This window comes from Geotrypetes seraphini, chromosome 1, assembly GCF_902459505.1.
Source record: "Geotrypetes seraphini chromosome 1, aGeoSer1.1, whole genome shotgun sequence".
Lineage (NCBI taxonomy): Eukaryota > Metazoa > Chordata > Amphibia > Gymnophiona > Dermophiidae > Geotrypetes > Geotrypetes seraphini.
The window spans coordinates 486013384-486036404 of NC_047084.1; the positions used below are offsets into that span (position 1 = coordinate 486013384).

Consider the following 23021-nt stretch of genomic DNA (forward strand, 5'->3'; position numbering starts at 1 on the left):
TGATCAGTAGATTGGAGATGGTTGTGTCAATTTTTGCTGCCTGTGTAGCTAAAAGGCTGTCATATATTTTCTTGCGTCTTATACCTTTGAGAGGAGGGTAAGCGAATAGTTTTTGAGTTCTCCTTATTCTGTGTGAGAGATTACGGTGTAGACTTTTGTTTAGGTAGCTGGGTGCTGTTCCGTGTGTTACTTTGTATAGTAGACAGTAGAATTTGAACTGGGATCTTGCTTTTATTGGTAGCCAGTGTGATTCAAGGTAAGCGTTGGTGATGTGGTCAAATTTGCTGAGGGAGTAGATGAGTCTGAGGGCCGTGTTCTGAACAGTTTGTAATTGTTTTATCATGTAGTTTGGGCATGATAGGTATAGGCTGTTGCAGTAGTCTACTATGCTTAGTACTAGGGATTGTACTACTATCTTGTATTGATCTTTGATGAAGAATTTTCTTATTTTTCTTAGGTTACGCATTGTGAAAAATGCTCTTTGGATGATTTTGTGGATTTGGGACTGCATTGTGCAATTTCTGTCTAGTTGAATTCCTAGGATCTTGAGTGTGCTTTGCATTGGGTACTTGATTGTGTTTAATTCCAGTTCTGTGCATGATGGTTTTTTTCCTTCTCTAATAGTAGGAATTTAGTTTTTTCCGAGTTCAGTTTCAGTTTATGACTTGACATCCATTTTTCTACCGTTTCCATTATTATATTCAGGTGGTTTGTGGATAGGGGGTCTTGTATGTTGAAGGGGATGAGGATTGTTATATCATCCGCATAGCTAAATGATATTGTGTTTAGGGCATCTAGGGTGTTGCCGAGGGATGCTACGAAGAGGTTGAATAATATAGGAGATAATGGTGATCCTTGTGGTACTCCGCATGGGTTTGACCATGGGTCGGATAGATGCTCTTTTGACTTGACTCTGTATGTTCGTGTTTTGAGGAAGCCTTGGAACCAGTTGTAAACCTTACCCGAGATTCCAATTGCATCTAATGTCTGGAGTAGTGTGGGGTGGTCAACTAGGTCAAATGCAGCAGAGAGATCGAGTTGAATGAGAAGTAGTTTGTTTCCTTTGCTAAGGTGTTGTCGGGCTGTGTCTAGTAGTGATATCAGTAGGGTTTCTGTGCTATGGTTAGATCTGAATCCAGATTGGGATGGATGTAGTATATGATGGTTTTCAAGGAAATTGGAGAGATATTGTGCGACTAGGCCTTCTGTTAGTTTGATATATAGAGGGATTGAGGCGATTGGTCTATAGTTTGTAGGATTGTCTATAGGACCTTTGGGATCTTTTAGGATAGGAGTAATTATGATTTCTCCTAGTTCCGGTGGGTAATGACCTTCCCTTAGTGTAGTTTGAAGCCATAGTGTGAGGTTGGCTTTAAATTTGGTGGAGGCTGTAGTTAGTAAGTATGGGGGACAATTGTTCAGGTCACATGATGATTTGCTGTATTTTTTGTAAAGTCTGTCTACGTCTGACCATTGTATCTTTGGGAAGGTTGTCCAGATCCTGTCTGCTGGGATTGCTTCATCTATTGTGGGGTTGATTTGTATTTCTTCTAAGTTGATTCGTGAATTGTTGAATGTGGATCTGGTTGTGATGATTTTGTGTTTGAAATGGTCCGCTAATTGGGTGGCTGTGGGAGTTTGGTTTCCTTGGGTGGCGAGACATGGTTTGGTGTCGGTGAGGTTTCTTACGATGTCGAAAAGTTTTTTAGTGTCTGGTTTTTCGGTGCCGATGAGTTTAGAGTAGAAGTTTTTTCGTTTTTCTTTTAGTTTGGTATTGTATAGTTTGATTTGGATTTTCCATTTATCTTTGGTATGATTGAGTTTCTGTTTTTTCCATGACCTTTCTAGTTGTCTGCATTTCCTTTTTAGTTGTAAGAGTTCGTCGTCGAACCATTTGTTGGATGGTCTGTCTATTTTGTTTTTGTTTTTTATTGGAGCTAGTTCGTTTAATGTAGTTTCACTGAGGGTCCGCCAACTGTTTATGAAGTCCTTGGGGTTGTTGGGGTCTATTTCTGGGTCGACTGTGTTCCAGAATGTGGTGGGTTCGATTTTCGGTCTGACCTTGATGTGCAATTTTTTTGGGATGGGTTTGCTGTTATTTTGAGCCCAGTTGATAGAGAATGAATATTTGTAGTGGTCTGACCAGAGGGTAGGGTGCCAGGACCCATTTGAGATGTGAATATTTTGTGTGTTTTGGTTTGGAGGTGAGTAAGCTACTATATCAAGTTGATGTCCTTTTTCGTGTGTGGGTTCTGGGTTGAGAATTTGGTAGGATAGGTGATCGAGGTATGAGAGTATATCTGTTGCTTGTTTGGATGATTGATCTTCTAAGTGGAGATTTAAGTCTCCAAGGATCAGGTTATGTGTGGAGGAGAGAGAGTTCTGGAAGATGAATTCTTCAAGGTCTTTTTTGAGGTGTTCCATTTACCTGAAGTAATGTAGCAAAGAAGACAGTTCAGATTTCCAGTTAGTGATTTGTCAGATATTTGGCAGGCTAGCAGGTCTAGGTGAGGGGTGGAGTACTTGTTTAGGACTTCGATGTTGAGATTGTTTTTTATTATGATTGCTAAACCTCCTCCTCTTTTGTTTTCTCTACATACTAATTCTAGTTTATATCCTTTGGGGCAGGATTCTGTAATGCTTGGGTCTGAATCCGAGGTGAGCCATGTTTCAGTTAGGAAGAGGCATCCTAGATTATCTTTGATCAGCCAGTCCTTGATTAATTCTGCCTTTGGGCTAATGGATCTGATGTTCATATATGCGCAAGCTATCATAGTGAATTTTGTGGTGGGGGTGGTGGTTGTGTTGATGATAGTTCTCAGTGAAGTTTGGTATTTTTGTGTGATTGTGCTGGGCCTTGGTGGAGGTCTTTTTCCCCAGGTTGTGGGAATGCTAGCTTGGCTGGATAGTGGACATGGAGTTAGTGTTCTAGGGGTGTGGAGTATTCTGTTGTGTTGAACAGGTCTGTGTGTTGTTGTTAGGATAGGGATGGTGCGGATTTGGTATCCTGCTGTTTTCCATTTTGCTATAAATGTGGCAGTTAGTATGATGACTAGGATGAGATTCGGCGTATGCATTGCCATTTTTTTTTTTTTTTTGTGAAGTTTGTGGTTTTGTAAGCTATTAGTGTTTGTCGGGGAGAGGGGCGGAGCAGGGCTCCCACGCGCCTCTCCGCTGGATCTCTGAGGGGGCCCGAAGGTAAAGAGCGCTGCTGGCGCTGTGTATTGGTGCTGGGTCCGCCGCTGGTCTGGGAGAGGGGCGGAGCAGGGCTCCCACGCGCCTCTCCGCTGGATCTCTGAGGGGGCCCGAAGGTAAAGAGCGCTGCTGGCGCTGTGTGTTGGTGCTGGGTCCGCCGCTGGTCTGGGAGAGGGGCGGAGCAGGGCTCCCACGCGCCTCTCCGCTGGATCTCTGAGGGGGCCCGAAGGTAAAGAGCGCTGCTGGCGCTGTGTGTTGGTGCTGGGTCCGCCGCTGGTCTGGGAGAGGGGCGGAGCAGGGCTCCCACGCGCCTCTCCGCTGGATCTCTGAGGGGGCCCGAAGGTGAAAGAGCGCCGCTGGCGCTGTGAGTTGGTGCTGGGTCCGCCGCTGGTCTGGGAGAGGGGCGGAGCAGGGCTCCCACGCGCCTCTCCGCTGGATCTCTGAGGGGGCCCGAAGGTGAAAGAGCGCTGCTGGCGCTGTGTGTTGGTGCTAGGTCCGCCGCTGGTCTGGGAGAGGGGCGGAGCAGGGCTCCCACGCGCCTCTCCGCTGGATCTCTGAGGGGGCCCGAAGGTAAAGAGCTCTGCTGGCGCTGTGTGTTGGTGCTGGGTCCACCGCTGGTCTGGGAGAGGGCGGAGCAGGGCTCCCACGCGCCTCTCCGCTGGATCTCTGAGGGGGCCCGAAGGTGAAAGAGCGCTGCTGGCGCTGTGTGTTGGTGCTAGGTCCGCCGCTGGTCTGGGAGAGGGGCGGAGCAGGGCTCCCACGCGCCTCTCCGCTGGATCTCTGAGGGGGCCCGAAGGTAAAGAGCGCTGCTGGCGCTGTGTGTTGGTGCTGGGTCCACCGCTGGTCTGGGAGAGGGGCGGAGCAGGGCTCCCACGCGCCTCTCCGCTGGATCTCTGAGGGGGCCCGAAGGTGAAAGAGCGCCAGAAAAACCCTTGTTATACTACAGCAATTGTGCTATGTGTAAACAGATAAATTCAAATTGACCGATGCAAGGCAAAAGGACTGAACTTATCTTTGTGTTGTTCTTTTGTTGTTATCAGTGCAGTCCTTTGCTGTTGCCAAAGCCCCGTATATTAAAGAGCTGAAGCTGAAATAACCAAATGTTGCCACTGTGCTGAAATAGCCAACAATGGCCAACGTTTCACGATAGAATCATCGTTTCATCAGGGCTCTAAAATACAAAAAAATGCAATCAAATTCAACCTATCACTGCTTACACCACACTCGAATCAAAAAACATACCTGAATAAGCAGGAAAATTGCCTGTCCTGCTTTCAGTTCTAGAGTGAAAACATGGCGGCACAGCATTGCTTTTATATAAAACAGCTGACAGCCTATGACAATCTTGATGCGCTGTGATTGGCTGGAGCTGCAACATTGCTAAATAGCATTTAAAGACAAAGAAAAAGTGTCTCTCACTGCTGAATGAACACTAATGTACTAGAAACAGTAAAACTTTGAAACAGGTATGTTCCTTTTTACCCCAGTTCCTCCATTTTGGAAGGTATTTTGGAACATACATACTTACACACACACACAGATACAGTGGTGCCTCGCATAACGGACGCCTCACACAGCGAACGCTGCGCATAACGAACTTTTTGTCTTGCTCCCTATAACGAACTTCGTTTCACACAACGAAGTCGCCCGAGGGGCCCGGGGGGGGCGGAACTACTCTCGCCGCTTCCTAATGTGAGCCGGGAACAGCAGCACCCTCCTGTCTGAATGCAGTGTTCCATCATCTCCCTCCACCTTACCTTAGATGCCGAGTTTTCCGGCTTTCTTTTTCGGCCAGCCACACACTTTCAAAGAGCAGCACATGCGCGCATGCTCTGTTGTTCAATCTTCTCCTCTGACGCAACCGGAAACCGGAAGTTGCAGGAGAGGAGAACATTGATCAACTTCAGCAGCTGCGCGTGCACAGCTTTTTGAAAGCGTGCGGCTGGGTGAAAAAGAAAGCTGGCAAACTCTGCATATAAGGTGAGGTGGAGGGAGGGAAATGTAGGGCTGCAGAACGAATTATTTTGTTTTACATGTATTCTTATGGGAAAACAGGGCTGCAGAACGAATTATTTTGTTTTACATGTATTCTTATGGGAAAACGCGTTTCACACAACGAACGTTTCACATAACAAACTTGCTCCTGGAACGGATTAAGTTCGTTGTGTGAGGCACCACTGTACATCCAATTTTATATATATAGATTTTAAGTAGTGTTCTAAAATGCTGGATTATGGATAAATAAAACTATTTTAGAGAATCCAAATATGGGTGCCAGATTTCTTCTGTTCTGGACTAGAATATGAACAATGCAAGTTTGTCTCAGTCATTCTTTTAGGTTGCTCGAAATGATAGCGTTATAGAGTTCAGGGTTTTTTTGTTTGTTTGTTTTTTCAGCATCCATTATGGGTGTATTTGATAGCAAAGACAGTAGGGGTACCTCTCTCAGAAGTGGCTAGAGTCTGCATCATGAGTGATAAGCAATCATAACAGGAAACAAAGAAATATTACCGTGGGAAATAAAAATTTGATAAAACTGTGGTCAATGAAAATAGCAAACGGTCCAAAACATTCTCTTAGGGCTGAATGAAGAGATCAAGCGCAGTATCTAACTTCTTGATTGGCAGCTGCCAGAAACAATTTTTTATGATCATTTGTAGGCCAGGAGAGAAATGATTGAATCCCATGCTTTAGCATCTGTGGCACTGAAATCTTATTGCTAGAAGCATAAAAATCTGCTAATTGGGGCTACTAGATTCTGAGCTGCAGGTTAAAGTTAAATAACTACAATAATTTAACCCCCTCACCCCTTTTACTAAGCTGCGGTAGATGTTTCTGCTGCAGCCCGGGGCACTAAATGCTCTGACGCTGCTCCAACACTCATGAGCATCAGAGCAATACTGAATAAATATGCCATCAGAATTCAGTAAAATCATCAGTCTTCTATGACTGTAAGATGAAATTGATAGTATTTATAAAACAAAATAATTTTATTTAAAAACTTGTATCCCACTTACACCTAAGCGGTCCAAGTTTCAAGTTTCTTTATTTTTGATATACCGTCTATCAAAATACATGTGTAGATGGTGTACATTCTAAAAAATTATAGGAAACAATTAAAATAAGTAAATAAAAACAATAATGTATCAAATATTAAAAATACTGGACAAATTCAGATTAATATACATTAAATAGAAGGAAAGTAGGGGAGGGAGAGGTTGTTTAAAATACACCGAAGTAAAATTAATAAAAAAAGACGGTAAGTGAGGAGTGGTGAAGACATTAGGGGGGAATCACTTCAAAAGAAGTATTAGATGTTTCAAAGCTACACATGAATCAGGGAATTAAAAGGCGGAGGCTGATGCTAAAGAGTAAAAGCATCTTTAAAGAGGAATGTTTTAAGTTTGGTTTTAAATTTTCCGAGTGAGTTCTCTAATCGAATGTCAAGTGGAAGGGCATTCCACAGAGAGGGGGCCGTAACTGAAAAGATAGATTTGCGAGTAGTGTCTTAAAACAATTCCCGTATTGATGGTATAGAGAATAAATTTAGATTATTTGATCGGCGGGCCCTTGATGATGAGTAAGGGATCAAAAGATTATCTATGAACGCCGGTTGGTTAGAGTTTTTTGTTTTAAAAGTGAAGAGAAGTATTTTATAGGAAAAACGATGAGTAACAGGTAGCCAAAGTGCTTTACGGAGGAGAGGAGTGACATGGTCAAATTTTTTTGCGTGATAGATTAATTTAACAGCAGTGTTTTGCAATAGTTGTAGACGGCAAATTTCTTTCTGGGTTATGCCTTGATAAAGGGCATTACAACAATCTATGGTTGAAATTACTAGGGAGTGAATCAGGATATTAATGGAGGAGTGATCAAGAAAAGAGGAAATAGAATGGAGGAGCCTAAGCTTATGGAAACATTTCTGCATAACTGCACTAACTTGTTGATGAAAGGTAAGATCCCTGTCTAGAATGACTCCAAGGAGTTTAACTTTGCTATCCGTTTGAATTGGGGAGGAGTCGATACTAATGGGTAGACATAAATGTTCATTTGGAGAAGGCGAGAAAAGGACACTAGTAGTTTTAAGAATGTTCAGTGATAGTTTATTATGCCAAAGCCAGAGACTGATTTATATATATATATATACATATATATATATATATATCTTTATTCATTTTAAATATTACATCAAGTGTATAGAAAAATCAACAATCAATAAACATCACTTGAAACTCTACAAATTCTCAAAAAGAAGATTTAACCCCAACCCACCCTCCAAAATTGTATTCAAGCAAATACATCCTACATAATATAATAACATATACCATTTGTTCTATAATTTGTTATTAGACTTCAAAACCCAACCCCCAACCTCCAACAATATATATAGTAAGTAGGGAAAAATGCAAATTATTCATTATAATAACTTATTAATGGCTCCCACACATCCTTAAATTTATTAAAATATCCTTTTTGAACTGCTCTAATAATAATAAACTTTTAATGATTTTAACAGGTGTTGCCATTCAACAAATAACGTATAACTGGAAAGATTGTAAAAGATTAAACTACTGTTTTTGGTGGAACTTGGTGTGTCACCAGAGGCTGATTTTGTTGAGTTTTTTTTTATTAATTTCTGTTATTTTGTCAGGGGATGTAGGATTTATAGGGTGAAGTAATTGGATATCATCAGCATATGTAAATAAGGTGAAACCTATAGATTGGGCCAGGGTGAGTAGTGGAGCCAGGAATATATTAAAAAGAAAAGGAGAAAGAATTGAGCCTTGGGGGACTCCATAGTTTTGGTAGATAGTGGAAGAGATGGAGTTATTGAAACTGACTTTATAGTTTCGGTCTTGAAAGTAAGAAGAGAACCAAGGTCCACATGCTACATTCACAATTGTAGGACATTACAGCAATAAATAAACCATACATAAAAATTCTTCATAATTAGTACAAATCATCTTTCATTAAAAAAAGCCAGGATTTTAAAATAATGAGAGCAAGACCTGTTTTCCAGTATATGAGAGGCTCAACCAACCAAAGTTGGAGCAGTTTCCATTGAGGACTATACACGTGGAGGGGCATAATCAAAACAAACATCTAAGGGCTCCTTTTACTAAGGTGCACTAGTGGTTTTAGTACACGCAGGATATTACCGTGCGCTACACCGCATGCTACGCAGCTAGAACTAATGCCAGCTCAATGCTGGTATCAGCATCTAATGCGCGGGGCAATGTAGAGTACGCTATTCCACGCGTTAATACCCTAACAAAGCTTCGTAAAAGGAGCCCTAAGTCTGTTTTGGGCCTAGGGGGCTAGTCGCTCAAAGTCAGCAGCGTCCAAAGTCCATTCTTGAAAAATAGGTCCAAAATTTTTTTCCTGAAAATCGTCTACTTCTACATCCAGCTGTTTGATCATCCAGACCACTAGTATATCTATCTTTATACTACATTCTCGTCCATAAAAATCGTCTACGTCCCAAATGCCCAGAACAAGACCTTTTGGACATGGGAGGGGCCAGCAAAGTGATGGACTGGCCACCCAGACATGGCAACAATGGGCAGTAGCGTACTAAGGGGGGTAGGGGGGGCGGTCCGCCCCGGGTGCCAGCCCTGAGGGGGGTGCTCCCGGCCTTGCCGTTCAGTCCCCCTCACTCCCGAAGGACCGCTCGCCCCACTGACCTTCCTGCACCACCTGACGTCAGAGGAGGGGCGGGACCGTGGCGCAGGAAGCAGCGCAGGGATCGCTGACATCGTGATCCTGCTGCGGGCTGCTTTATAGGTGGTGCGGGGAGGCCAGGGGGCGAGCGGTCCTTCGGGGTGGGTCGGGGCATCAGGCCTTCAGGGTGGGGCGGGCAGGCAGGCAGGCAGGCAGGCTTTCAAGGGGAGGGCGGTGACAGGCAAGCATGCAGGCCTTCAAGGGGGGACAGGCCTTCAAGGGGGGAGGCAGACCTTCAAGGTGGGGACAGGCCTTCAACGGGTGTGCAGACCTTCAAGGGGGTGCAGGCCTTCAAGGGGGAAGGACAGGCCTTCAAGGGGAGGACAGGCCTACAAGGGGGTGGGACAGGCCTACAAGGGGTGGGACAGGCCTTCAAGGGGGGGACAGGCCTTCGGGGGGGTGCAGGCCTTTGGGGGGGTTCAGGCCTTCGGGGGGGTGCAGACCTTCAAAGGGGTGCAGGCCTTCAAGGGGGGGGACAGGCCTTCAAGGGGGGACAGGCCTACAAGGGGGGACAGGCCTACAAGGGGGTGGGACAGGCCTACAAGGGGGTGGGACAGGCCTTCGGGGGGTGCAGGCCTTTGGGGGGATGCAGACCTTCAAGGGGGGGACAGGCAGGCAGGCCTTCAAGGGGGGGACAGGCCTACAAGGGGGGGACAGGCCTTCAAGGGGGGGACAGGTCTACAAGGGGGTGAGACAGGCCTTCAAGGGGGGACAGGCAGACTTTTAAGGGGAGCCAGGCCTTTGGGGGAACCCTGGTTTAGAAGTACATGGAGGGAAGGGGGTGTTCAAAGAGACGTGCATATGCCAAACTTTGGGGGGGGGGAAGAAATAATGGGTCTGCAAATAGAGGAGAGGGAGAGAGATGATGGATCATGGGATTTAGGGAGGGAAGGAACAGAAAGGGAGAGAAATTGGACACAAGGGATGGTGTGGAGGAGGGATAGAGATACTGGATAGGAGGGTAATTGGGAAAAGAAAGGGAGAGATGGTGGACCCTGGGGTGGTGGGGAAGGAGGAAGAGCTGCTGGATGAAAGGGTAGTTAAGAAAAGGTGGATCTGTGGAGGGAGACAAAAAAAGGAAAGATGCCAGACATCCGGGGGAGGGAAGGGAAACAGAAGGGGAGGACAGAGATGGCAGATGGATGGTTAGCACGGAGAAAGAAGAAAGAAGGAGACCCTGGCAAGCAAGTTACCAGAAGACAACCAGAGCCTGAGACCAACAAAATTTGAATAATGACCAGACAACAAAAAGGTAGAAAAATGAATTTTATTTTCTGTTTTGTGATTACAATATGTCAGATTTGAAATGTGTATCCTGCCAGAGCTGGTGTTGGACTGCAAACGTGAGCTAGGATTTAACAGAGAGAGGAAAAGTCCTTTTTGTTTCTTTATTTTATTTACACCACGGCCCCAGTGTGGTTAGGAGAAGCCAAAGGGGGTGAAAAATCTATAAAAACCACCAGGATTTTTGAAAAAAATCACCCAACTGGGCAGGAAAATCGAATTGAAAAACCAATTCAATAGACTGAATCGAATCAAAATTTTTTTTCCTGAATCTGGCAGCATTAGTTTGCGCTACTATCTTAGACTTTAGGACCTGGGATTGGGGAGAGATGGCATCCTCAGTACTTTATAATGCAAGTGAAACGAGGATTTGGTCAGACTTTTGAAGGGTCTGCAGAAAAAAAATATTGTATAGGCCGGGGATATGAGACAGCAGGAAATGGGAACTTTTCTTCCTTCTATTTTTGTGAATGGAAAGGCTGAGGATGTCAGAGAGTTCAGTTAAAATATATGCTTTATAAGAAAATATAATAAAGTGTTTTATAAAGTTTATAGCATAGCTGGCCTACCCAGTGAGGTGTTCCTAGTGGTGGTGGTGGCAGCGTGTCAATGTGTTGAGAGGAAGAGGTGGTCTGAGAAATTCTGCTGAGCAAACTCCGGGCCCATTTCCACCCCCCAGTTAGTCCACTCCACTCAACTGGTTCACACATTGAGTGGGTCTTTGGGTGTTGTTTTGGGATCTCTTCCAGTAGTTTATCAGTATCTCCTTCTGGTCCAAGGAAGGAAACTTTGTTATCCTTAGCATTGACCTACAGAATATGTTTGTAACAGCGCTGCTTGTGTGGCATTAGGCTATGTAGTGATCGAAAGAAAAAAACAGACCTTTGCACATTTTTGCACTATATGGTGGGTGTATGAGGAGATTCACATTTCCTGCACAGCTAAGTCCATGTGAAGTTACCTTGTGCTGTATTTGACATCTAGCAAGGTCTCTGTTTGAAAGGAAAGATCTAAACTTAAAAATGAAGTGGCCAGAAGTTATGGTAAAAGCAGATAGTGTAGCTGGTTTTAAGAAAGATTTGGACAAATTCCTGGAGGAAAAGTCCATAATCTGTTATTAAGACATGGGGGAAGTGTCTGCTTGCCCTGGAACGGTAGCATGGAATGTTGCTACTCTTTGGGTTTTGACCAGGTATTAGTGTCCTGGATTGGCTACCATGAGAATGGGCTGACCCAGTTAGGCTATTCTTATGTTATGTTCTCATCTTTAGGTGCCTTTGTTTTCACTTCTTATTTTAATGTATTTTTTTTTCTGGGAACTTATCAATGTTTTTTATAATGGGAACAAAAATGGAAGAGAATTAATGTGTGTGGGATGAGGGGGTAACTAATTTCTTCAGCTAAATAATTCAATCCACCTCAACCAGACATAGGAGAACTCACACACCATTCACACACCCTCCAACCAAAAACGTCAAAAGAAAAAAACTGTTCGACAACCTCCTAGCCATTCGAGCTGCAACACTCGACCCCCAACTCTACAACCAATTGATATCAACCACAGACTGCAAAACCTTCAAAAAGAAATAAAAACCCTTCTATTCAAAAAACACATAAAACCGAACTAACACAATCAGAACTGTCCCAAGCATCACCTGTAACTACTCCATATGTACTTCTGATGTCATGACAATTCAGACATAATTTATGTTATGTTCTGTTTGGAATATAAGAAAATTTTCACTGCCTGTTTCTATTCTGACCATTTATTCCGTTTCATGGTCATTACAAAAAATATTTTTTTACATGGGGAGGGGGGATGTCAAAAAATGATGGGCCCCGGGTGCCACATACCCTAGGTACGCCACTGACAGTGGGGTACCTTACATGGCACTGCTGTGAACTTTACAAAAAGGGTGCCACATAAACATCTCACCACAACTCCCTTGCAGGTCACAAAAACCCACCTAAACTCACCAGATAAGCACTGAAAACACATAAAACAGACCCCCCATACACTACCCCAGTGATCACCAACCCACCCCCACCCACATAAAAATACCTTTAAAATTCAGCCTCCAGACCATCATCACCTGGCCACCTGCCATCGGAAAGCCTAGTCGTCCAGTACAGAGGCAGCTTAAGTCATCTTGGGGGTGGGTTAGGGACCCATAGAGAAGAAGACCCATGCCCATAAGCCCCTGTAATCACTGCATTGATACGTAAACATGTGCACTGCCCTATACACCCCCAAAACCCTTTTGTACTGGCATATAAGTGGCTCCTGCAGCCATAAGGGCTATTGGGGTGGTAGATAAGTGGGTCTAAGGGATTCTGGAGGTGGTTTGGGGGGCTCACCGTGACCTATAAGGGAGCTGTAGTGAAGAGAAGCCATGGCACCCTTTTTGTGAAGTTCACAGCAGTGCCCTGTAAGGTACCCCACTATTTAGGTGGCAAGTCTGGGTGTGCAGTCCATCACTTTGCAGACCCCTCCCACGTCCAACAGGGCTTGTTCTAGGCGTTTTGGATTTGGACGTAAAGTTGGACGAAAATGTGGTGTAAAGATGGACGATTTAGCGGCTTGGACGATCAGATCTGCAGAACGTATAATTAGACAATTTTCAAAACGGAAAAAAAGTTGGACGTATCTTTCAAAAATGTGTCTTAAGCTGTTTTTTTTTTTTACTTTGGACGACTTGTGAGATGGACATAAACGGACTTAGACGTCCTTTTCGATTATGCCCCTCCACGTCACAACTTAAATCTTGTTAGGGAAACAATTGATAACCAGTGCCTTAATGCAGCAATAGCATTTTGAGGAGGACAGTTTTAGTACTATGAAATTTTCTGAATCCCGACTGGATGATGGATAGGGCTCCTTGCTTATCAGCGAAAGAGTATAGTTGGTTCAGTACATTTTTTTCCACGATTTTGGAAATAAAGCGTAAGTTGGAGACAGACATGCTAGGATTGGGTGTGGTTTTTTAAAATATTGGTCTGATGATTGCTGATTTCCAGTTTGTAGGCACTGAGCCTGATTGTAGGGAGGTTTTGATAAGAGGAAGGATGAAGCTTACAAAGGTGTCTTTCACAGCAACTAGGAGGTGCAGTGGACATGGGTCTAGGATGGAGCCGGAAGAGCGAATTGAGTCTGGTATCTTGGTGGGGTCATCATATGAGACAGTTTCAAAGTGTGTTAGGTTTCCAGTTGCAGATTTAAGTATCCTGTTAGGGTTGTCTGAAATTGGTGTTGGTAGTGCAAGGAAGTCAAGTTGAGATAATATTTTGTCTACTTTGTTGGCGAAGAAGTCGGAGAGCGTTTCGCTGTCGAGTTTGGTGTTATGGCCTCGGTTGTCTCCTTGTGGTGCTGAGAACATCTTTTTTTATCAGTTTAAAAAGTTTGTTACAAATCTATTTGGGGTCTTTAGTAGCTGTTGGTAGAAGTATACCTTTTTGGCATCTAGGGTGGCTTGTTTGTATTCTTTGTGTAGTTTCTTCCAGTTGGATTTATCACTGTTTAGCCTGCATTTGTACCATTTCCTTTCTGCTTTTCTTAGTTCTTTTTTCATGGTGAACCAGGGGGAGGAGAGTTTGTGGGGATTGTATTTGATTTTCTTGACTGGTGCTAAGCTTTCGTAGAAGGCTTTTACTTTGGTGTGCCAGTCCTTGGAAGCCTCATCAATGTATTTTGAGTTAGGGGATCTTGTCTCATGCTTTTCCAATATAGCAGGAATACTAAAACCTAAGTCGATGGTGTCATTGTTGTACATTTTCTTGGGTTGGGTCAGCTTCCTGGTTGATGGTTGTTTTGTTGTGAAGGTGTGGTTGAAAGTAATTAGATCACACCAAGGTACTGGTTTGATGCAGTAGTTAGGAGTTCTTGTGTTGAGCGATGTATCCTTTTGAATAAAGATTAGGTATAGGATGTGGCCCACAAAGTGGGTTGATGAGGGGACTATTTGGTGGAAGCCTAGGTCTAAAAGTGACGTGATGAAATCTACTAGGGATCTGGTCTCATTTGGGTAGTCTGTTAAACTGAAGTCTCCTGGTATGATGATCCTGTTGTAAGTGACAACCACTTTGCCAAGGATGGATAGCAAATAATTGAAGACGGCCAATGGAGAATGAGGAGCATTGTATATCAGGGCAATGGTGAGATCAAGGCAATGGTGACCCGAAGAGAAGATGAGGCATTCTAGTGTGTTTAATGTGATGGCATCTATTAATCATGGGTCAAGTTTGGATTTAATGATAGTGACTACAATTCCTCCTCTGGTGTTGGTACGTGAGCTAGCTAGAGCTTGATATCCTGGTGGGTAAGGCATACCTAGCATGGCTCCATCATTGTCTTTGAGCCAGGTTTCAGTAATTAGGAAAATGTCCCAGTTATTATCTGAGAAGAGATAGCTTAGAATGACATTTTTATGCCCCAAGGAGACACATATCTGTGGAAAATTATAGAATTGACCTTGAAATGTGTAAAGGTGCTTCTCAAAAGTTTTTAGATAAGGCGTAGTATGTTATACTTTGAAATTTAAAACATAAGAACATAAGATTTGCCATATTAGAACAGACTGAAGGTCCATCAAGCCCAGTATCCTGTTTCCAATAGTAGCGAACTCAGGTCCTAAAAACCTGGAAAGATTCCAAAAAATATAACAAATTTTATGCTGCTTAAGCTAGGAATATGCAATGGCTTTCCCCAAGTCTATCTTAATAACAGCTTATGGACTTAGGTTTGGACTAAGGGTGGGGTGAGGGAGAGGGGCAGTTTGCCCTGGGTGCAGGGAGCTCAGGTGCTGGAGCAGTCATGCGTCTGTGGTGCACCTGCAAGCGGCCGTTGGCTCCACTGGCCCCTACCCCCTCTGACATCAACTTCCTGTTCCAGTGTGGGGGACCAGCAGGGCCAACGGCTGCATGCAGGCAGCCTGCAACCCGCGAACAATCCATGCACCTTCCCACTGCCTGAAGGAAGATATGCTTCTGCCCTGGATTCCTGCCCTGCCAGGTACGACACTGGGTTTGGATAATTTCCTAAAACAAATTTTAAACCCTGCTAAACTGTTTTTCACCACATTCTCTGGCAATGAATTCCAGAGTTTAATTAAACGTTGAGTGAAGGAATATTTTCTCCGGTCTGTTTTAAATCTACTACTTAGTAGCTTCATTGTACTCCCCCTAGTCCTGGTATTTTTTGGTAAGAGTAAACAAGTAATTCACCTCTACTCATTCCACTTCACTCAGTATTTTATAGACCTCTATCATATCTCCCCTGAGCTGCCTCTTCTCCGGGCTGAAGAGCCCTAGCCACTTTAGCCTTTCCTCAAAGGGAAGTCATCCCATTCATTTTATAATTTTTGTCACCCTTCTATGTACCTTTTCTAATTCTGCTAAATCTTTTTGAGATGTGGCAACCAGACCTGCATACAGTATTCGAGGTGTGGCCATGCCACTTTGTTTTTTTCCTAGCTTTCCTGATAATTTTTCCTTTATTTATCACAAATATTTCTCAATTCTAATTATTTATCATGTAATATACACCTTGTGCACAGAGTTAGAATGAACTTTTTTCACTTGACCATAGCTGCCAAATTGCTACAGTTCTGATTTCTTAACTAACAAGAAGGAATGTTGGTGGAAGAGGAAAAGGAGATATTGTACAAAGGTGCCATCTTTACCTCAGCATCCCTCCCCCTCCCGAGTTGAGGGTTCCTGATAGAACAATGAAGAATCAGGACTCCCTGAACCTTCCCCTTGCATCTCCCTGCAGTTTATTGGAGCTGAACGTTGCTCAACATTACCAGAACTTCAATGGATGCCTAGTAAGAGGAAGCAAGATAATAAAACACTCGGCTCTCCCCTGCAGAGCACTTAGGAATAGGGCTGGGCTGGCTCATGTCACACAACTGGAGCCAGTGACACGTGCTGGGGCTGTGCAGCCTTCTCCTCACACATTCTGCCTCGTTCCATCTCCCCCTCGCTGCTGGATCTGTGTTGTGGCCACTAAGCAGAAAGGGGGTGTGTGTGTGTATGCGGGCAGAGAAGTTTTACAGAATGTTTTCCCACAGTAAATTCACGAACACCGTCTGAAGGAGTTTATCAGCACTGCTCAGGAGGTGGCAGAAAGGGCAGGGGGAGGGCCCTTGGGAGATGCTGATAAAAAGGGTCCCTGGGGTCACACAGAGCACGAGCTCAGCGATGCGAAGTGCAGCGCTCTTCCCAGGGCAGCTGCGAGTATTGCTGCTCCTCCTACTGCTGCAGGGATCCTTCCGCGGGCTGCGCAGTAAGTACAGTTACCCCTAGCTGAGATCTAGTTACCGAATTTGAGGCGCCTCTTCTCCCTAGCTTGAATTCTTGTTGTACCAAGGAGATAAACGCTCGAGTCACGGCTTTATTTTCGTGTTCAGCTGCGCTTACAATTGTTTTCCTCCACACACACACAAAAGTCAATTTGTGTCACGTCCTGTAGTGCTGGGATGCAGCCTGATATTGTCCCTAAGTAGTGGTGTAGTTTTGTTTTGGGGTTTTTTTTTTTTTTTTTTTTTGCCTGTTTGCTTGGTTTTGTGGTTACCTGGCTGGTGGGACCATTTTAAAAGGGGTTTGGCAATATGTTAACTCTGGCTCAGTTCAACTTAGGCAGCACACAGCATCAAAACTAAAAGACTTCTTTCCTAAAGTTGCTTTATATTCAGGGAGCCATAATAATACCGAGATCATTACCTGGTCAGAAACTCTTCAGTGTCATGTTCTTGTAAGTACTGTACTGTGAGGCTTTATTGCCATCTGCTGGGCACTGGGGAAATTGCCAGGTGTCATGCTAGGATCCTGCAGGCTCTTTCTGGTTCAGTCAGTGCCCCCCAGGTTCCACATTACCAGGTCTGAAGTTAGAGTTACATTACATTACATTACATTAGGGATTTCTATTCCGCCTGTGCCTTGCGGTTCTAGGCGGATTACATTATAGAAGATATCTGGACAGTTCCAGTTGAATTACATTTCAGGTTAGGAGTATATTACAGTAACAGTAAAGAGTTATGATACTTCAAGTTCACAGAAGATAATACTTGTCACAGAAGTTATTACATATGACAGAAGATATTGCATTTTGCAGAGGTAATACATGGCAACTCGATCGTTTAAATCAGGTGTAAAGTAGAAGAGTTACATTACATTTTAGGTCACAGACAAAGAGATAGTATAGATGGGTGTTTCCGAAGTCGTTGGTTGGGAACTCGTTGGGTAGTGGTTAGAGTGATGGGAGATATTTTTTGAACAGTAGTGTTTTTATTTCTTTGCGGAACTCTTTTATGTCTGTTGTTTTGGTCAGTAATTTTGAGATGTCAGAGTCTATTTTAGCTGCCTGTGTCCCCAGGAGGTTGTCGTAGAGTTTCTTACGACAAGTTCCGTTGAGTGGTGGATAGGTGAAAAGGTTCTGTGTTCTCCTTCTTCTTGGTGGGTGGTAGTGATGGAAACGATTGATTAGGTAACTGGGTGCCGTGCCATGGGTTACTTTGAAAATGAGACAGTAGAGTTTGAATTGTGTTCTTGCTTTTATTGGTAGCCAGTGAGATTCTAGGTATGCATTGGTAATGTGGTCGTATTTGCTGAGTGAGTATATGAGTCTGAGGGCTGTGTTCTGGATGGTCTGTAGTTTTTTATTGTGTTGGTCGGGCAAGGTAGGTAGAGGCTGTTGCAATAGTCGACAATACTTAGCACAAGGGATTGGACAATGATCCTGAATTGGTCTTTGTTAAAGAATTTCCTGATTTTTCTTAAATTTCGCATTGTGAAGAATGCTTTTTGGGTGACCTTTAGGATTTGTGTTTGCATTGTGCAGCATCTGTCTAAATGTATTCCTAGGATTTTAAGGGAGTTCTGTATAGGGTACTTGATTGAGTTTACTTCCAGTTCTGTTAGGGATGGTTTTTTTGTCCTTCTCTAGTAATAAGAATTTGGTTTTGTCAGAGTTCAGCTTCAGCTTGTGATCTGTCATCCATTTATCCACTGTTTCTAATGTAGTTTTCAGGCGTTCTGTGGAGATTGGGTTGTGTATGTCGAATGGAAGGAGGATGGTTATGTCGTCTGCGTAGCTGAAAGAAGTAATATTTTGGGTGTCTAGGGTGGTGCCTAGGGAGGATATGAATAGGTTGAAAAGTGTGGGAGAGAGGGGTGAGCCTTGTGGTACTCCACATGGATTGGACCATGGTTCAGATAGAATGTCTTTTGATTTGACTCTGTATGTTCTAGTTTTAAGGAAGCCTTGGAACCAGTTATGAACTTTACCTGAAATTCCTATTGCGTCTAGTTTTTGGAGTTACTGTTTGGATGGAAATTGGATAAGGCTTGTAGCTGCAGATTTAAAAGTTTAATTTCTTTTTGTTATTTAGCCCGTTTTGCTGCTCCCTTTTGATCTATTGTTAAATTGCAGAGGGAGATTTTTCTGACCAGTCTAGGCAGGCAGAGCGCATTACACGCTGGATATAAGGTAACAATCCATTAACCAAAACAGGTCATCACCCCCTGCTTAGCTGAATCCTCAGGTGTCTTTATATCAGAAATGTGTCATCTGTCATGGAACTTGGCTGTTGTCTCATTTGGGTTTTGCTTGCAGTCTTTAATTTTAGACTAATTTGCACATGGTTCTCCTCCCTCTCCCCCCCCCCCCCCCCCCGGTTACAGCATTAGTTAAGGCAGTGCCTTTTGCCTTGTACTCATCATATTGATCCCCACTGTGTGGTTTATTGATAGGGTCTGGTTGGGTTCACTGGCTTGAGCTGTTGCCTCTGCACTCAGAGGTTATGAGATCAAATCCTGGTGCTACTGCTTGTGACCCTGGGCAAGTCACTTAATCCTCCAGTGCCCACCACCTTGAATGTCAGCTTTGAAATGCCAAAGCAACAAAACGGCAGTATACAAGTTTCCTTTCCCTTTTACATTTTTTACGTCTAAAGGATTAGGCACTAATGTTTCCAACAGTCTAGTTACATCACTCTAGGTAGGATCATAAGCATGTAACACAGTCTGCCAGTTTTTGAACCATTTACTAATATCATTCTGTGGATCTGGGAAGTCCCTCGCTATACCAAGCAAATCTTTGGGATACCAGGTGGTAGCCAAATGGACTAAGGAAAAACAAGAAGTAGACCTTTGAAAAGTACTCATAAGAACATAAGAATTGCCGCTGCTGGATCAGACCAGTGGTCCATCGCGCCCAACAGGTGTCATGCGGCGGCTCCCAGGGCAAAGACTAGTGCCCTAACCGAGACCAGCCTCACCTGCGTACATTTCGGTTCAGCAAAAAATTGTCTAGCCTTGTCTTGAATCCCTGGAGGGTGTTTTCCCCTATAACAGACTCCGGAAGAGCATTCCAGTTCTCCACCACTCTCTGGGTGAAGAAGGACTTCCTTACGTTTATATGGAATCTATCCCCTTTTAACTTTAGAAAGTGCCCTCTCGTTCTCCCCACCTTGTAGAGGGTGATCAACCTGTCCTTATCTACTAAGTCTATTCTCTTCATTATCTTGAATGTCTCGACCATGTCCCCTCTCAGTCTCCTCTTTTCAAGGGAGAAGAGGCTCAGTTTCTCTAATCTCTCATTGTTCGGCAACTCCTCCAGCCCCTTAACCATTTTAGTCGCTGTTCTCTGGACCCTTTCGAGTAGTACTGTCTTTCTTCATGTACGGCGACCAGTGCTGAATGCAGTATTCCAGGTGAGGGCGTACCATGCCGGTACAGCGGCATGATAACCTTCTCCAATCTGTTCGTGATCCCCTTCTTAATCATTCCTAGCATTCTGTTTGCCCTTTTTGCCACTGCCGCACATTGCGCAGACGGTTTCATTGACTTGTTGACTAGTACTCCCAGGTCTGTTTCCTGGGGGTTCTCTCCAAGTACCGCCCCGGACATCTTGTATTCATGTGTGAGATTTTTGTTATTGACATGCATCACCTTACACTTATCCACGTTGAACCTCATTTGCCATGTTGCTGCCCATTTCTTGAGCGTGGTTATGTCGCGTTGCAAATCTTCACAATCCCCCTGCGTCTTCACTACTCTGATTAACTTCATATCATCTGCAAATTTAATCACCTCACTCATCATACCAATTTCCAGATCATTTATGAATATGTTGAAGAGCACGGGTCCAAGCACCGAGCCCTGCGACATCCCGCTGGTGACGTTCTTCCAGTCCGAGTATTGTCCATTTACCCCCACTCTCTGATTCCTTTCCACCAGGCTGTTTTTAATCCACGTGAATATTTCACCCTCTATTCCATGGCTCGCAATTTTCTGAAGTACTCGTTCATGCGGAACCTTGTCAAACGCCTTCTGAAAATCCAGATATACAATGTCAACTGGGTCACCCTTGTCTATCTGCCTGTTTACTCCCTCGAAGAAGTGCAGCAAGTTCGTCAAGCAAGATCGTCCTTTGCTGAAGCTGTGATGGCTGGTCCTCATCAGATTGTGTCCGTCAAGGTGATCAATGATGCGGTCCTTTATCAGCACCTCTACCATCTTCATATTCCTCTTTATCTGTACACTATATGCCATCAAAACAAAAAAACGTACTTCTACAGGGATCCTACTGCACTGGTGCGCCTCAGCCAATGCTCCCCTTATTACCTCAATCGCTTCATTCTGTGGGATGTTCGTATATTATGACTCTATGGGCTCCTTTTACGAAGGTGCGCTAGCGTTTTTAACGCACACACCGGATTAGCGCATGCTATAGCGCACGCTAGCTGAAAAACTACTGCCTGCTTAAGAGGAGGCGGTAGCGGCTAGCGCGTGTGGCATTTTAGCGCGCAATAAGGCCCTAACGTGCCTTCGTAAAAGGAGCCCAATGTCCAGTGTGACCAGAAGAACTTCATCTTCAACTTGAATAAGAACATAAGCAATGCCTCTGCTGGGTCAGACCTAAGGTCCATCGTGCCCAGCAGTCCGCTCACGCGGCGGCCCAACAGGTCCAGGACCTTTGTAGTAATCCTCTAACTATACCCCTCTATCCCTTTTTCCAGTAGGAAATTGTCCAATCCTTTCTTGAACCCCAGTACCGTGCTCTGCCCTTTTACGCCCTCTAGAAGCGCATTCCAGGTGTCCACCACACGCTGGGTAAAGAAAAACTTCCTAGCATTCGTTTTGAATCTATCCCCTTTCAACTTTTCCGAATGCCCTCTTGTTCTTTTATGTTCTGAAAGTTTGAAAAATCTGCCCCTCTCTACGCCCTTCATGATCTTGTAGGTCTCTATCATGTCTCCTCTGAGTCTCCGCTTTTCCAGGGAGAAGAGCCCCAGCCTCTCCAATCTTTCAGTGTACGAAAGGTTTTCCATGCCCTTAATCATTTTTGTCGCCCTCCTCTGGACCCTCTCAAGTATTGCCATATCCTTCTTAAGGTACGGTGACCAATACTGGACACAGTACTCCAGGTGCGGGCGAACCATTGCCCTATACAACGGCAGGATGACTTCTTTCGTTCTGGTCGTAATACCATTTTTAATAATACCCAACATTCTGTTTGCCTTCTTCGCGGCTGCTGCACATTGTGCCGTTGGCTTCATTGTTGTGTCCACCAGCACACCCAAATCTCTTTCAAGGTTACTTCCCATTAATACTAACCCCCCCATTTGGTAGCTGAACATCGGGTTCTTTTTCCCTATATGCATGACCTTGCATTTCCCTACATTGAAGTTCATCTGCCATTTATTCGCCCACTCCTCCAGTTTGTTTAGGTCCCTTTGTAGGTCCTCACACTCTTCCACAGTTCTAACCCTGCTACAGAGTTTAGTGTCATCTGCAAATTTTATAACTTCACACTTCGTCCCCGTTTCCAGGTCATTAAAGTAGTAAGAATGTCAGCTAAATTTCTAATATAAGAAGGAATCTTGGGCACTAGGGGATCTGAGAAACTTGTCCACAAAAATGGAATGTGGTTCTAAACCTCCTGTCTGAACTTTTTTTTAAAATCTCGTATAGAATAACTTATAAAATCGCACTGTTAACCTTTAAAATCCGACAAACTAATGCACCAGTATTTCTGGATCATCTTCTGATGCCATATTCTCCATTTAGGACACATAGATCAACAGAACAGCATTTTCTGACTGTCCCTTCTTTAAAAGTAATAGGTACTAGGAGATCTATTTTTTCGGTTATAGCACCCCCAGCTCTGGAACAACCTACCAATTTACTTACGTGATGAATCCTCATTAGAAAAATTCAAAAGCTCTTTAAAAAGTTTCTTGTATAAGGACGCATTTGAGACATAGATAGGATAATTTGTCTATCATTAATGCTTATGCTCTAAACAGGGGTGTCCAACCTTTTGGCTTCACTGGGCCGCATTGGTCGAAAAAAATGCTTCTGGGGCCGCACAAAAGTGCAAACGCTGCAGCAAGACACAGGAGGGAGCCGGCAAAATGGTAAACACCCGGAGGCAGCAGAGGAAAACACTGCATCGTCCTCGACCGGGGCCGCACAAAATACTTCACGGGGCCGCAGGTTGGACACCCCTGCAATACCTAATTTTAATCAGACCTTACGTACAGGTCGCAATCTTCTTTACCTTCTCTTCTAGACCTATCCATGCTTTCATGATTATTCTTTGTTACCCTCCAGTTGTATTTTCCCTAAATGTTTCTTTATTTTCTTTAAAGATTATAGTTTATCCCCTTCTCCTTTTGTATCGGTAATTATTTGTATGTGTATACTATGGGCTCTTTTACGAAGCCACGTTAGCGGCTTTATTGCATTCAACTTTTTAGCGCTAACCCCTGCGTGCTAGCCGAAAACTACCGCCTGTTCAAGAGGAGGCGGTAGTGGCT

The 23021-nt window shown here is 44.1% G+C and overlaps 1 protein-coding gene across 14 annotated transcripts in view; it reads left to right on the plus strand.

Annotated features, from left to right (window-relative positions):
* The first annotated feature begins 16303 nt into the window (after positions 1–16303).
* Positions 16304–23021, plus strand: part of SUSD1 (sushi domain containing 1) — a 236561-nt gene continuing 229843 nt past the window's right edge. For 8 of the 14 annotated variants that reach the window (XM_033926182.1, XM_033926202.1, XM_033926240.1 and 5 more), the window contains exon 1: positions 16307–16483. In XM_033926182.1, coding sequence (XP_033782073.1) covers positions 16351–16483 — 133 coding nt within the window. In that variant the 5' untranslated portion in view covers positions 16307–16350. Of the gene's footprint in view, positions 16484–23021 lie in introns of all 14 variants that reach the window. The other 6 variants (XM_033926156.1, XM_033926166.1, XM_033926173.1 and 3 more) reach the window with 3 other exon arrangements.